The sequence below is a fragment of the Dama dama genome, chromosome 21 (assembly GCF_033118175.1).
Source record: "Dama dama isolate Ldn47 chromosome 21, ASM3311817v1, whole genome shotgun sequence".
Lineage (NCBI taxonomy): Eukaryota > Metazoa > Chordata > Mammalia > Artiodactyla > Cervidae > Dama > Dama dama.
In genome coordinates, this window is record NC_083701.1 from 59,644,332 (window position 1) to 59,661,575 (window position 17,244).

Consider the following 17,244-nt stretch of genomic DNA (forward strand, 5'->3'; position numbering starts at 1 on the left):
TTATGAGTTCTTCTACTCTCTTCTTACCTCTCTCCCAAGGCTCAGTCCTGCCATCTGCTCTGCTCCAATCAACTGACCCATTTCACTGCCAAAGCCATCTTTCCTGCTTTTCTTCATAAATTATCTTTGCAACCCCGGCTCCAAAGTACAGATGAAACTTTTCTCTGCCCAATGGCTAGTGTCGTTTTTTTTCTAGGTCTTCCTTGCTAGCATCCTCTGCTTCATCTAGAGCTCTAGCTCCCTGAACAAAGAAGTTTCTGCGAAGCACCACCCAGTCTGTGGTGCTGTTTCCCACAACAGAGAAAAGGCCAGAGTCAACCACTGATCTGACCCAACCAGTTTATCTGAACAGGCAAAAGTAGAAAGACAAACAGCTAAGCGGTAATTATGAAGCTATAAGAGAAAAGCACCTCTTTTTAAACAGTTTTTCCAACAAAAAGAAGCAGCCTCCACTTTTTTGGCTGTGTCAACTCTGATGCGGCATTTATACATGTCTTTGCACTTAGCCACCCAATGATGGCAGTATTTCACATGGTCCAATCTTTCAAGATTTATGGAGAACATTTTGCAAATAGCTAGATTTTATGTGTTTAAGTGAAATTATTTCTTTGGGTTTGAAGATGGTCTTTTTCAATCTATTCTTCTTCCTCAAAAGTCCACTTTCATCTTCACTGCTTCCAAGAGTAAATCACTCAAGTATTGTGTCAAAAAGCAACAAGTGACAGTGTTGCTACTTAAAATTCACTTTAAAATAAGGCACTTAGAACAATAACTAGCACATAGTAATTACTCAAAAATGTTAGTTATTAGGATAAGCAAAAAATCCAGCATTAGGTCATAGAGCTCTTTCCTAAACAGTGTATAAAATTTCAGACTGACTCACTAAAACTTGTTTGCCTCACATAAACTAACCATCCTCTTAAGGGCTGGCTGAGTTACTGCCCTTTCTCAATGACTACTCAAATACCTTTTCAAGGATGTGATCTGAAATCAGTCTTTAGAACTGATAAATAGATGAACAGATGTTTTCACTGAGTGAGGAAGAGCTGGAGGTGCTCAGGTGGTCAGTGGACACTTGGGGTCATTCAGAAAATAGGTATTGCCTATACTCAACTGGCAGCATCTGAAATTTTTTCCTTTAAACTACTAAAGTGATTTTCAAAAGATGTAAATCTCTGAAGTAATATTTCTAAAGTCCTTCCTCCCGAGTAAACCTGGGCTTACACACCACTCCCCTGGACTCAGGCCGGGCTCACCACAGCACAGGGGGACATGCCACATGCACGGCGTCCTCACCCTCCTCCTCCCCACCCCCGCCCCCCAAATGTCAGGTCAATCTCTGTGGCTTTAACGGTCTCCAAAGAACAAGGTTTAATGTGTCATCTGTCTGGATAAACAGCGTCAGAGGAAAACTAGTATCAAGACACAACCTCAATCTTCAGTTTACCATGTGAAGGGCCAGTGTGAATGGAAAGCACTCCCCAAAAATGGGAAAAAAATTCACAATGAGCACAAGTTTGTGGTTTTGTTCTCAAAAAAAAAAAAAAAAGTCAACATCTGTGAAACAATAAGATTCATATCACCTTCTACTTTATATACCTTTCCAAAACTATTTATTTTTTCGGCTGTGCTGGGTCTTGCTGCTGCGAGGGCTTTTCTCTAGCTGCAGCGAGCAGGAGCTACTCCTCCTCGTGGTGCTCGGGCTTCTCACCGAGATGGCTTCTCTTGTTGCAGGGCACCAGCTCTAGGAACGCAGGCTTCACTAGTTGCAAAGTGCGAGCTCGTAGTTGTGGCGACGGGCTCGGCTGCTCCATGGCATCTGGGATCTTCCCAGACCAGGGACTGAACCCATGTCTCCCACATTGGCAGGCGGATTCTTTACCAATGAGCCAACAGGGAACCCCTACTTTATATATCTCACCAAGTCCTAAAAGGACCTCATAATGTGTGATGCTCATTTTACAAAGAAAATGAGGCCCAGAGAAGTGAAAAGACTTACCTTAGGTCACACAGCAAGTTGGTAGCAGAACCAGCAAAAGAACTCAAGATCCCTGGGTCCAGGACTCTTTCCATTATACTAAACTACCTCCCATATGACACAATGAAACTGGGAAAGAAAATATTTCATGGGCCTGGCCTTACTAACACCACTTCTCCACTACGTCCCAGACTTTCCCTTCATCATGCTGACATCTCTGAAGGGATATACAGACAAAAGAATTCTCTGGGGGTGCATACACACTGTACTTATATTTCCTTGGCACGTATCTCACGTGGAAAGGCAGAATACAGGAAAAGATGATATGCTATAGTGTCATGAGTGCACAACTTGCAGTGAAAAGACCTGAATTTTTAGTCCTAACTTTGCCATTGGACACTTTTAAGGCCATACGCTTTAGGCAACAACTTAACTCTTCTGCATTTTTTACTTCATCTACGAGAAAAAGTGTAACAACTGCCCAAACCACTTCACAGAACTGTTGTAGATATCAAATTAGACAATGAATATTAATCCCTAGGTTCAAAAATGCTTAATATTTTTTTTTCAAAGGAAAGTACAGATTAGGCAGAATCTATGCTCACTGGAAAGTGATAGTAAACATCTGCAGACATTTTGGTATACTTCCTTGACAAGACAAATGGGGAATTATAAACACACAGTAGGTATGAGATAAGTACTGAAGGATCTTGAGAAGGTTGTCTAGCAGAAAAAGTACCACACTGGAGACCTGGGTTCTGGTTACAGCTCTGCCACTTATGAGGTATGTGACTCTGGGCAAACCACTTCAGCTCTGTGGCCTCAAACTTCCCCATCTATCAACATGAGTGGGTTGGTGAGACTGTGCAAAAGCCCTTCCAAGTCTAAAATTATAATAACTAAAGTTAATATAATTCATTTATTAGGTGAAAAAGATGGTTCCAAAACTATAAAATTTACCACAAAGAAAAGATAGATATTTCCTAATCCAACACCCAAACTATCAAAGGAGTTCTAGGAAAGAGCAGGCTTTAAGTCTACTACTTACTTGCTAGACCTTGGAACTACCATTTCAGCTAGTGTTTCATACTGCTTAATCCAGTCGTTGTGGTTTAACCTGCAGAAAAGGTACAATTAAGTTACTAGAAGAGAAAAACAAGTCCTACTTCCTGCCAAACTCAGAAAGAGAAAAAAATTATGAGACAAATAGGAAATTCAACTATAATAAGTATATCTCAAATCTACCTAACAAAAGAAAAATCAAGTTTCCTACAGAGAATGAATTCAAATCCACTGAGTGGGGAAGAAGGAAACACAGCTCACCATCTCTTACATCCAGTAACTACTGCAAGAGAGGCACACCCTAGAACTCAGTTTGGAAAAGAAACAAAGCAAAATGGAGATCTGAAATTATTTTCAAACTTTAGGGTTAATTTATATCACCTCACTAAAAAAAAAAAAAGAAGCAAGCAAAGAAGGAAGAAAGAGAAAGAAATGAGAGAGAGAGAGGGAAAAGAGAGAAGCCATGCTGAAATCACTAACATTTTCATTCAGTGGCCATTAAGAATCGCTGGGTAAAAGCACGTTTACTGAAAGCGCAGGGTACCAGAAAGCACTGAGCCAAAAAGCGACGTTAAACCAAGCTGCCACGATCATCGTGCAACAGCCTTCTCTAGAGACCACTGGCTTTCGTGGGTGTGGCAAGAGAGGATTATGTTTGCAATAAAAAATAAAGAACTGTATTGATGGTACTGTAGCCAGGATAATAAATAAGCCATTATACAAGGTACCCTAGGTCCAACCCTAGGTTTCAAGTACAGTGTACAGAAAACTAAGAAAAGTTCTTGTCTTAAACACAAATTTTAAACAAAGGTCACATAAGACAAATCTTTTACCTGGGCAAAGGTTATTTCCCTGCATAGTATAAAAACACAAATACAGAGAAATTTTTCAGAAATAATCAGTGTTTTCTTTTCTGCAGTAAGCAGGGAAAGGCAAAAATCAGATGATACTGTCGCCGCTGTAAATTCAACAGAGGTGCTTTCCCACCCCTTTCCAGGAGGCATCATTTTCTTATATTCCCAGTTTCCTAACCAGATAAAAATGGAGAGCACAGCAAAAGAAGACTTTATGAATAATGCTGAGAAGAGTCCCCAAATCTCCCATGCCAGTTGGGATCCCCCAATGATTTCCTGATGGGAAGATTTCAGTGCAGGTTAGAAATGAAACCATTAACAGTGTTTTCCACCACCCACACATACAGAATTCTAATCTTCCAAAGATTTCATTTTATCAAGATTAACTATGCCCAAATGTTAATTAATACAGAAGGCCTAATCTAGAGGAGATTTCAAAGAATTATCTGACCCAAACTACGCCCATAACCTGTACCTGTTTATGTAAATAAAGTTTTACTGACACCAGCCACATCACTTCACGTACACACTGGGGATAGCTGCTTTCAGCTACAACCACAAAGCTGACGTGGCAGAGTTGAGTAGCTGTGTCACAAACCATATGGCTTGCAAAGGGTAAAATACTATTTGGCCTTTTATATAAAAGATATGCTAACCTTTGATCTAATCCAATCCTTTACTTCTTAGAGAGCTTAATTCATCCTAATCAATCATAAAGATTTTTCACAAAAACAAAGAACTTCCTATTTTGAAATATCTAAAAATAGTATTTTTTAAAAAATATAATAGTTTAGCATTATTTAATTTTTTAATGGGTCAACTCTACTAAGTTGAACTTAATTTAGAATCTCAATTTATAACTGACATCTCCATTACAAGGTTACGAACTAAATTCCACTCTATGTGCCATATGAGTATATGTTGGTTGACACAACAAATGACAAGGTGATATTCCATTTACACTTGGGTTTTGTGGAAAACTTCAAATTACAGTATCAGACACTAACATTTTTCTTGTATTTTAATTAAGTAAAAACCTTCTGTAATGAAAAGACATACTTGGGAACTACGACCAGTAATGTGACGAGATACTCTGAGTCAAGAACAAAGTCATCCTTCTTCACAATTTCTGCTAGACTTCGAGTTAGCAAACTCCCTCTAAGGAATAAGAGAAAGATCATTAGGCTGATAATTATGTGGTTCCGTAACACAAGTAAAGATATAGCAGGCTAAGTATAGGTACATATACTATACATACATCTCGAGAGGGATTAGCCTGAGTTAACATTTTTATATGATATATCAAGAAGCCAAAATTTAACTGAATATTTCCCATAACTAAACCCAAAGAAATGTCAAATTTTTATCAGAATGTGCCTCTAGTGTCTCCCTTTGTGTTTGTTTTAATTATTATAACTCAGCTCTTCTCTTGATTACATATATAATGTCTTGACTGGGAAAGTGTTACTCATTAGGCATCAATTAAAGTCTACCTCACCATAATTATGAAATTGTATCATCTAAGCACAACCTTTGATTTTCCTCCCTCTCCTTGGGTATTAATTTTGGTTAGTTAGCCCAACAATCAACTCTTTGAATGCAAGTCTTCATTTGGTCGCCCAGTAGATTTCACACTGAAAATGACTTGCCCTGTTTGTACCTCTGACAGGACAAGTCAATTCTGCCTCTGGGATACGAATGTATACCTTGAAGAGTTAAGTGCTTAAAGCAACACTTGGGGTAGTCATACTACAGTGAGATCAACCAAAAGAAGAGTGTTCTATTTTAAGAAAACCTAACATAAAAAATTGAAACATAAAAAGAGATAAAAATGGAAACAGATTGGAAAACAGATAAATCAAAGAATGAGAATTACATAAAAAAGGATTTTCCTACAGAATTCTTTTAAGCAGCAGATAATTGCTATGTAATTAAATTATGATTTAATTTAAAACAATTAACTTTTAATTGTTTTAATTTTTACAGTGAAAAATCAGATGGATAAAGGATAAACCAGGACCCAGCTCAGTAGTATGTATGAAACGAGCATAATAAATCAGCCTCACATCTGTTTTGACTAGCCTGAATTAATGAGTTTTTCTCCATGAAGTGAAAAAACACCATCTGACTATAGAAATGGCACAAACTGGAACATACTAAAACCCCAACAACAGTTTATCCAGTGTACGCTACATAATGGTCCCCGACATTTTCGGCACTGGGGACCAGTTTCACAGAAGACAATTTTCCCATGGACCAGGGAGGCGGGGCTGGGTGGTTCAGGATGATTCAAGCCCATTACATTTATTGTGCACTTTATTTCTAGTATTATTACATCAGCTCCAGCTCAGATTATCAGGCATTAGATTTCAGAGGTCAGGGACCCCTGTGCCACAGTGTTTCTCCAATTCTAAATTATTCATGTATAGTTGACATGCTTACGCATTCTTTCGTTCCAAATTCTGAAGATTCCCTTTCAGGTTGTTGTATGCGGATGCTCGAGATTTCAGGTCATTGTCAATCTGAGTCACACCCTTTACAGAAGAAAGAAGAGAAGTAGGGAGAATCTTCCTAAATCTGCCTTTAGTAATACAATTAAAGTAGTTGTGCTTAAACTTTAAAAAACAAACCCACCACTAGTTCCTGATGTAAGAATATTCTATTATTTTAAAGGCATTATTTTCAAAGGTCATTAAAAAAATAACCCTACTTCATTTTTAGTAACTATGGGAACTTTCATATAATCTTTTCTACTAAAGATAATGTTTTAGTCTACATGTATTTTCATTATTGTTACCGTATTCTTAAACCATGTAAATGAAATCTAGGACATTGATTAAAGACACTACTGATTAAAAGGTTTTAATACACAAGTCTAAAGAGTTAATTTCCAAAGGAACGAAATCATACAGAGTTTTGCTGTTTATAACACCACCATTCTTACACAAAACATTTTTGCAATGATATTAAAATTTTGCTTCAACTTAATTATAAATGTTACACAAGCTGATTTTTCAAAAAGATGATTAAAACTACTAACAATTTAAGGAGAAAACACAAAGCAGTAGATTTAACATTTGAAGAACTAATTTCAACTTAGCTCTACCGTTATCAGCTGTGTGGCACTTGGGTAAATCACTTCACCTCTCTGAGCCTGTTTCCTCATCTATAATAGTATCAGACTAAATCCTTCATAAGGATTAAAAGAAAATAATGCTCAGTCATAATAAGAACACCACTTTATATTATCTGACTACTCATTTTCATTAAATTATATGACCCTGAGTTAAAATCCTTGATAGACTATTTATTTACATTTAACCACAGAGCATCACCGACTCGACGGACATGAGTCTGAGTAAACTCCAGGAGTTGGTGATGGACAGGGAGGCCTGGTGTGCTGCGACTCATGGGGTCACAAAGAGTCGGACACGACTGAGTGACTGAACTGAACTGAACCGCAGGGCACAACGTACAAATAAAGTCAGTTGAAGCTAAGGAAGTTTGTCCAAATGATTTAAACTGTACTGTTCATCCTAGCCAGGTCATAGATATGTTGTCAAACAGTGAACAGGTCCTTGTCTATTGCCTCATTACAGTTTCAGGTAAAACTTTTACATTTTTCTCTCAAGCTCAAGGACTTTGCAACGTAAAAGGGACTCTTAGTTTAGTGAGTTCATGGATGGACTTTCAACACCTGTGGACTCCCTGAAACCGTTCATAAAATCACTCAGTACGAGAATACAGGCAATTTTTCTGAGTAGGGAATCAATACTGAACGTCAGAAGGCATCAGAGAACCCCTAAAGTTTAATCTGAATCAGTACTGTACGTAAACATACTTAAGTGACCATTATCATATATCTGAATGATTTGTAAATCTCTAATCAATTCCAATTTCTAATTCTATGTGATCTCAGTTATGCTTAAAATTTATAATTTTAAAGTTACTTTTCTTACTCAAACATTGTTGATGCAACCTTTAACTTAACCACTTAAAAAAACAAACTACACATGTGGATAATGTGCATGGGAGAGTTTTACTCTTTTCTGACAACTTTCTTTTTTAAGTAAAGTTGCAGTGAGTCACATACAATTAAGTTGCCTTGTCAAAACCTAGAGTACTTAATAGCTAAATACTTATAAAATAAAATAAATAGAATCACTATCAATCAATGTGTCCTACCTGTGTCATTTTTTTATCTTACCTTGGCAATTATTTCAGAAATATTTTTCAGGGACTGCTTGATTGGATATTTAGCCATGTCCCACTGAAACCTTGTTATATAAGTAACCAAGTCAACTGAAATAAGGGAAGAAATTAATTACTGAGAAGCAATAGAATTTTTTATAGTTTGCTACACAGTAATGCCAAAATTGGCATTAAGAAATCAGTAAAGATAACATCATTTGTGAAGGTTAAATAAATGTGGGACTGTATTAGGTAACATGGATTAATCAAAATTTTTACCTGTAATCTGACTGAATTCTCTTCTCCTTACTCAAAATTTAACATATATATTAAAACGCTCCTTCTAACTTGATGACTTAATAAATGGAATATGTACATACCCACGATACATGGGAAGGTGAAAGAGACACAGAGTTTGAGAAGCTACTGCAAAGTGTCTCAATAAGAAGAATTTGACAAAAGTATGTTATTTCTTTGCAACTTACCCAAACAAACTGAAAATGAACTTGTCTGTTAAAACCATGTGATGACTGTTTCTAGGAGTCTGTATTTCAGTAATATTCAAAACATGGACCTTTTCACTTTCAAATGAAAAGAATAAAAAATGCAAAGCCAAAGAGAAACTCAACAACTAATTCCCTGGAAGTCTGGTAGTCAAGATGACTTTATCCCTCAAGCCTGATGGGATCAAGGTCAGAGAACTCAAATGTCAATTATAGTTAACTGGCAAAAGTAATTCATATGAAAATATCTTCTCTTCTCAACTTCTCCTGACAGAATACCAGCAAGTCAGCAACATATCTGGTATTTTCATAAACAGCTTTGGATGCAATGTCCCCTAGATTATGACCTCCCCATTCTGCCAAGTAGACTGACTGCCCTAGTTCATCAAGTACCTGGAGATCAGCAAAGGCACCCAAGTTAACACATCTAACTCCCGTCCTTCTGCCCCAGCCACTCATTAACAGAAACAGTAAGCAGGTCAGGGTTGCTATCTTAACAGAGAGCAAAAATAACTTACTGTTTTTAACTGATTAAGTACTTACTGAACATCTATGATTTGCAAGGGAAAGAAACGAGATTAGAGAAAACACTGAATTTAAAATACAGTGACCATTGAGAGTTTGGCCAAACCTCCATACTGCTGCCTTGGCATCCATCTTACGTGGCCAAGTAGTCAGCAGGGCCCTAGAAATCACACTAGATAACAGCCCTCCTGGCTAACAGCCTTAGATAACAGCCTGCAATCACAAGTAAGTGTAAGCTCAGCTCCTGGTTTGATTTCTGATACCAACCTTTGATAAGCATTCTCCCCTGCTGCCCAGGGCCTCTCCTGCTAGTGGACTCTTTAGATAAGACCCCCTGGGGCAGGAAATGGCAGCTCACTACAGTATTCTTGTCTGCAGAATCCCATGGACAGAGGAGCCTAGCAGGCTGTAGTCCATGGGGTTGCAAAGAGTCAGACACGACTGAGCATGCATAGGGCTCCTCAAAGTTAATCAAAATTCCCCTTTTTAGTTTGAATTGACCAATTAGGACTTGGCTTGGGAATCCCAAATCACTCCACCCATGGATCCTAATAAAGGTATGTGCCCCAGGTCCTACTGTTCTTCCTGTCTGCACACCGCCCTGACCTCCCTGCATTGCTCCCCTCCCTCCAGGACCTGTGAGTAATAAATTTCTCTATTTCCCCTGTGGTCATTCATTGAATTGTGGCTCACCATCCTATGATAACCCAGAGCTCTACCTAACAAATGTTAATTTATCATAGTGACCTATCACAGTAGGCTACAGGACAGAAAGAGAGGAAAGGACTGTTTCTTATTTTAATGACATATCATTAAAGATCCAACCTGTCAATCCTAAAGGAAATCAGTCCTGAATATTCACTGGAAGGACTGATGCTGAAGCTGAAACTCCAATACTTTGGCCACCTGATGCGAAGAACTGACTCACTGAAAAAGACCCTGATGCTGGGAAAGATAGAAGGCAGGAGAAGGGGATGACAGAGGATGAGATGGTTGGACGGCATCACTGCCTCGATGGACATGAGTCTGAGTAAACTCTGGGAGTTGGTGATGGATAGGGAGGCCTGGCGTGCTGCAGTCCATGGGGTCACAGAGTCAGACACGACTGAGGGACTGAACTGAACTAAATTGAAAATGAAACACATGCTAAACTGATATTTCAGGAGAAAACAACAAATGCAAGGACAAGTGACAATGATGCAGTTGAAACCATCTTTATAAAGCTATTATTACACAGAGTAAACTTTATGTAAATATTAGTTTCTAGCTATTGACAGGTCAGTAGTAGACTATTCTATGGGTACTAAAGAAATGCCATATGAAATTTGAGGGGAAGAGGCATTACTCTGAAATAAGATTAATAATTTTTATTCTAAAGCTTCTGTAGTTGGGCGCAATTAAATACAAAAAGCTAGAGAAAACTTCAAGTATTCAACTGGAACAATGCTGAGACACATAACTCAGAAACACTCTTTTAAGTGGAACTGACAGGTAGATCCTGGAAAGAACTAAGGTAAGTCCTTATGATACTGCTTTTGGAAGGATTCATATTAAAAAAAAAAAAACACACTATATATTATTTAGGACTGTCTTATGAGAGGTGTTTCAGAGGACAGAATGCAACTGGCAATATAATCAAATTGTTAATAATAATTCTATTTTAATGGCTTTCTACTGCATTTAATACCCTTATCTATAGATCTTTTTTATGTCGCTCACTTTACTGAAGTCAGTATCAAATCATGAAACATGAGCTTACCTCCATTGGCCAACAGGTTCTCCTGAACTTTATCTTTACTGTCCTCCAATACGTCAGCCATATACTGAGCCACTTTCTTAACCACCCTTAGGAGGAAAAAAAAAATCAGTGGTCACTTTCAGGAAAACAACCTAAATTCCATGCTACAAAATGAACACGTTCCATGAACACATGAATTTGACTCTGTTTCCATTACACCATCTGTATAATAATATTAAACAACTGGTCCTGGGGATTGGGATGGGGAACACATGTAAATCCATGGCTGATTCATGTCAATGTATGGCAAAAACCACTACAATATTGTAAAGTAATTAGCCTCCAACTAATAAAAATAAATGGGGAAAAAAAAAAAAAACTGGGCCTAACTTTTAAAATAATGTTAAGGACAAACTGAACCAAGATTTTATTATATGTAAAACTCAACTGAGTAACTGTAGTTTTAAGGAGACCACCTGCAATATGTTCATCAAGTCTGGAAAGAAAGTAGTGGAATGTTGGCGAGGGTAAGCTTGAAGGAGTGTGCAACAGATCTCACCGCCCTGCAAGAACAAAGTGGGAAGCAGGAGCCTGCATTCATCAGATGCGTACTTCCCCTCAGGACAAAAGGGATCCGAGAGGCAACAGAATACAAGCAACAGTGCAGTCCTACATTATTTATTCATTACCTACTTACTGAGCATCTACTATTTGAGATTCGTTTTAATGTTGTTTAGTTGCTAAATCATGTCTGCCTCGTTTGTGACCCCACGGACTACAGGCCGCCAGGCTCCTCTGTCCACGGGACCTCCTGCTCAGTGCTAAAGAGGAAACAAACCATGGTGCCAAACTACTGAAGCAACTCCGCATCAACTTGTCAACCCCTTTACTTTGTAAACACACCCAAGTATAAAGACAATAAGTGATTTAGTTCCAAAAGTCACAAAACCAGTTCCTGGCAGAGCAGTGACAGAAACCTGTCATCCTGATTCTGATGTTCTGTGTTCCTTCCCCGTTCCTTGCCCACCTATGGGCCATGGATGGGATATACAAGTTCAGTTCAGTTCAGCTGCACAGCTCTCTCCGACTCTTTGCGACCCCATGAACTGCAGCACACCAGGCCTCCCTGCCCATCACCAATTCCCAGAGTTTACTCAAACTCATGTCCATCAAGTCGGTGATGCCATCCAACCATCTCATCCTCTGTCGCCCCCTTCTCCTGCCTTCAATCTTTCCCAGCATCAGGATCTTTTCAAATGAGTCAGTTCTTCCCTTCAGGTGGCCCAAGTATTGGGAGTTTCAGCTTCAACATCAGTCCTTCCAATGAACACCCAGGACTGATCTCTTATAGGATGGACTGATTGGATCTCCTTGCAGTCCAAGGGACTCTCAAGAGTCTTCTCCAACACCACAGTTCAAAAGCATCAATTCTTCGGTGTTCAGCTTTCTTTATAGTCCAACTCTCACATCCATACATGACTACTGGGAAAACCATAGCCTTGACTAGACTGACGTTTGTTGACAAAGTAATGTTTCTGCTTTTTAATATGCAGTCAGGTTGGTCATAATTTTCCTTTCAAGGAGTAAACATCTTTTAATTTTATGGTTGCAATCACCAGTCATGAAATTAAAAGATGCCTAAGTATATAAGACAAAACCATCTAGCTTCCCAATGCTTAAAATTGAAATGGAGAAACATTAATACCAAAAAAGACAGATGACTAAATTCAAAGCAAATCTGTGGTGAGTAACATCTGAGATGACCAGGTTATAGACAGAGATGCATAAAGGAAAAAGATTTCACTTCCAGCGACTATAATCAAAAAGGCATAATGGATCAAGAGCAGGGCAGTGAAGGACAGGAATGGTTTTGAAAGGCTGATTAAACATGAAGAATGTATATTCTTGCCACAGGGCATCGTATGAGTCAAGATCTGGAGAGAGAGAGAAAAGCAATGAATGAGAAAGGACCCAGACAGTCTAGAGTGTCATGCTGGGGAGAAAGGGAGGTTGGGCTAGGAAGGCAGGCTGGGGTCAGACTGCAGGTGGATCACCTCTGATGGCAGTCAGCAGGAAGAGGCATAACAAACATGGTCAGGACTTGGGACAATTTCTCTAATGACTTTTGTGTTTAATGGCAGGGAGTGTAAACTGGAAGGCAAATTAAGAAACTCCTGCAACATGAACCAAGAAGGGCCAGGAAAAGGCAATAGAAGGACAAAATGTGAATGACAAACCTAAGCTGAACGACCTCAATCCTAAGAAAGTGCAACAAATTCAGAAAAAAAAATGATGTAAACTATAAGTCTTCAACATGCTTAAACCTGGGATCTGTACACACACTTGGCTGTATCTCCAAAATTCACCCATTCCTTCCAAGATGAACCATTAGTCCCATATAACTTGAGGAGCATCTTGCAAACAGAACCATGTACTATGAACATTCAAAATGCACATGTTCACAACACTGCAAATCAACTATACTTCAATTAAAAAAAAAAGTGCAGGTTTACCACAGAAAACAGTTCAGCGTGTAAAACTGTCTGATATCAAATTTATCAACTTAACATTACATAACTCAGAAATTCACAATCTCCCTCTGCATCTCTACAAGAGTAGCTATGACATATGGTCACCTTTAAAAAGAAAAAAATACAGTTCTAATGGTTAGACCACTGAAAAAGTACAAAGTATAATCTACACCACCACAGTGTTCAAACTTAAAAAACTGTAACACTACAAGCTAGCATCTATCAATTCTACCAAAGTCTAATTAAGAACTATATGATTTTTTAAATTCCTCAAATTTTTCAGGGAGACTGATAAGGACAAGATTGCATAACAGTGCACAAGAACTGCATCTGCGTGACACTTAATTTCCTAAAAAAATGTGCGCCAATTTATACTATATTCAGGACATCCTGCTGATGATTTAAAGAAAAATCGAGAAAGCTATCGAGGTGATGAATAAGGTTCCAAATAAGTGTTGATAATTATATTTCCAGGAGCCTCCCTTCCCAATGTCTCTTTCCTTATCGACTGAACATTGTAATGAGGTAGGTGGGACAGCAGAAAGGACAATCACCTCAAGGTGGCAACCACAGAAAGTTTCCTCAAACCCTTTTATTAATTAAAAACTTACATTAAGAAACCAAGAGACAATTCTTACCATGTGTCAGTTTTTTGAGAGTATCATCAATAATTACTTTCACATTTGCTCTATACATATGCAAGGAATTATTAGCCCTAACAGCAAATTTGTTACTTTTGCTTTCATCCTCTCTTCTCCATTTTTATTGCTTAATGCTTCCTATTACTTGAGGTTTTCATTATTTCTTGCCTAATTCAACAGCAAAACTGGTTCTGAACTGACCTTTCACCTCGGGAGTACATCTTTGTGTGTGTGCATGCTAAGTTACCGCAGTCGTGTCCAATTCTGTGCGACTCTATTGACCACAGCCTGCCAGGTTCCTTTGTCCACGGTGATTCTCCAGGTAAGAATACTGGAGTGGGCTGCCACATCCTCCTCCAGGGGATCTTTCCCACCCAGGGATCAAACCCACATCTCTTACATCTCCTGCATTGGCATATGTGTTCTTTACCACTAGCACTACCTGGGAAGCCCAGTACATCTTTAGGTCTATTTATTTCCTTAGCACACACTGTTATGTGGAAAGATCTCTCTGAAACACCTCAGCCTCTATTAGCAGAGCCAGTGCATCTCAGGTTCTATCAATTCAGAACAGTCTAACAACACAGAAGGGAAGAGCCTTCTGCACAGATTTGGAGAATAAGTTCCCCTCCATTCAAGCCTGTTCCTTTAAAGCTTCAATCAGATATACACTTCTTAAGATTCACCAAAATTCTTGTTTTTTTTTTTTTTTTAACTATACCTATTTACCTAAGCCCTAAGTATTAAAAGCTCTGTCTGTCAAGACTCGAATGGACTGTAGATTGATTCTGTCAATTAATCAAGATACAGAAAGTTATTAAGGATCCCATGATCACCTTCAGCTAAAATACACAGGAACTGAATTTCCTAAGTAACTAAACCTGTAGTCTAGAAAAATCTTTTAATGTAACGGAATTTTGAACACAAAAGCATCACCAAATAAATCTTCCAATAAATGGAAGAACATCTCATGTTCACTGACCAAAGACTTAATTTGTTAGGGTGGCAACACTCCTGAAATTATCCACAGATTCTACACAATTCCCACTGAAATTCCAGCTGACATTTTGCAAAAATTTGACACAGTATTCCTAAAATTAAAATGGAAATGAAAGGAACCAGAATAACCAAAACAATCTTGAAAAGACAAAATAAACTTGGAGAACTCACACTTTCTGATTTTAAAACTTAACTACAAAGCTACAGTAAAGAGGGCAATGTGGTACTGGCATAAGGACAGGAATATGGAACACAAAAGACAGTTCAGAAATGGTAATAACCCTTACATTTATGTTCGACAGATTTTTGCAAGGGTGTCAGGACAATTCACTGCAAAGAGAGAATAGTCTTTTCAACAAATGGCATTAGGATGACTGGATATTCACAGTCAAAAGAATGAAGATAGACTTCTACCTCACACCATATACAATAAGTAACTCAAAATGAATTAAAAAGACCTAAATGTAACAGCTAAAACTATAAAACTCTTAGAAGAAAATATGGACACAAAACTGTGACCTTGGATTAGGCAATGGTTTCTTAAGATACAAGGACAAGAACATAAGCCACAAAAAAGATATAAATTGGACAGCAAAATCAAGTATCTTGTGCCTCAAAAGACACCACCTAGAAAGTGAAGAAAAGCCAGAGAATGGGAGAATATATCTACAAGTCCTATCTGATACGAGAGTTGTATCCAGACTATATAAAGAACTCTTACAAGTCAATAATCAAAAGAACAATAAGTCAATTAAAAAACAGGTGAAGGATCCAAACAGACATTTCTCCAAAGAAGAAACACAAATGGCCAACAAACAAATGGAAAGATGCTTAACACATTATTAGCCATTCAGTTCAGTTCAGTCGCTCAGTCGTGTCTGACTCTTTGCGACCCCATGATGCAAATCAAAAACACAGCGAAATACTCTTTAATGTCCATTAGGATTGCTATAATCAAAAAGATGGATAGTAACGAGTGTCTCTTCAAGAATATGGAGAAATCACAACCTTCATACACTGCTGGTGATACTGTAAAATAGTGCAGCCAACTCTGAAAAACAATCAGACAGGTCCTCAAAATCTTGAAAATACAGTTACCGTATGCCCCAGCAATTCCACTCCTAGGTACATACCCAAAAGAAATGAAAACACATGAACATATAAATACTTATACACAAATATTCACAGCAGCATTTATTCACATGAGCCAAAATGTGGAAACAACCTTAATGTCCATCAACTGATGAATGGATTAATAAAATACGGTCTACCTGCACAATGTAGTATTATTTGGTAATAGAAAGAAATTAAATGATACATGCTACAACATGGATGAACCTTGAAAACATTACACTAAGGCAAAGAAGGGCTTCCCTGGAAGCTCGATGGTAAAGAATCTGCCTGCAAGGCAGGAGATCAAGGTTTGATCCCTGGATTCGGAAGATCCCCTGGAGAAGGGACTGGCAACCCGCTCTAGTATTCTTGTCTGGGAAATCCATGGACAGAGGAGCCTGGCAGGTTATAGTCCATGGGGCTGCAGACAGTCAGACACAACTGAGTGACTAACACTATAAGGCAAAGAAGCCAGTCACAAGAGACCATGTATTTTCCGACTCCATTTATATGAAATGTCCACAAAAAGCAAATCTATATTGTCAGAATGCAGATTAGTGGGTAGTGGGGGTAGGGGATAACTGCTAATGGGAACAGGATGTTTATGATAACAGAAGGGGGATGAAAAGGTACTAAAGTTGACTGATCTCTAAATTCATTCCAATAAGCAAAGTATGTATATATATAATAATAAACGCAATCCGAGGGAGCCTGATAATAGCCACTCTCATCCTGCTCTAGCCTGTGTATATAAATAAATACATTACCCTTCTACAAATGCATCCAGTTTAGCCAGTTCATCCGACAAACCAACCAGGACATCAAGTGTGCCAACCTAGAAGGGAAATATATTTTATTACTTAGATTTCATCCTTTTTTAAAAAAACAAGGTAATATAGCATCATGATTTGAAAGGCCTGCAGATCTGAAGTTCTCCATATTTTATTTCATAAAATTCAAGTGTGGTTAAAAAATGCAAGACATTTCAAAGCTATTTATATGTACAAGATAATCCTCTAATTTATGAGGACAACCATTTAGATGTGAAGATTCCACAAGAGCAGGCCCGTGCCTCTACTTGTCCTGCCCAGTGGGAGGGTTCATTTGAA

At 38.2% G+C, this 17,244-nt stretch overlaps 1 protein-coding gene across 1 annotated transcript in view; it reads right to left on the bottom strand.

Moving 5' to 3' along the window:
* Positions 1–17,244, bottom strand: part of ATP6V1C1 (ATPase H+ transporting V1 subunit C1) — a 36,844-nt gene that overhangs the window by 6,519 nt on the left and 13,081 nt on the right. Inside the window, exons 3-8 of the mRNA XM_061123631.1 lie at positions 16,903–16,970; positions 10,873–10,958; positions 8,102–8,196; positions 6,337–6,428; positions 4,954–5,052; positions 3,027–3,095 (exon numbers count right to left, since the gene is read on the bottom strand). Coding sequence (XP_060979614.1) covers positions 3,027–3,095; positions 4,954–5,052; positions 6,337–6,428; positions 8,102–8,196; positions 10,873–10,958; positions 16,903–16,970 — 509 coding nt within the window. The remainder of the gene's footprint in view (positions 1–3,026; positions 3,096–4,953; positions 5,053–6,336; positions 6,429–8,101; positions 8,197–10,872; positions 10,959–16,902; positions 16,971–17,244) is intronic.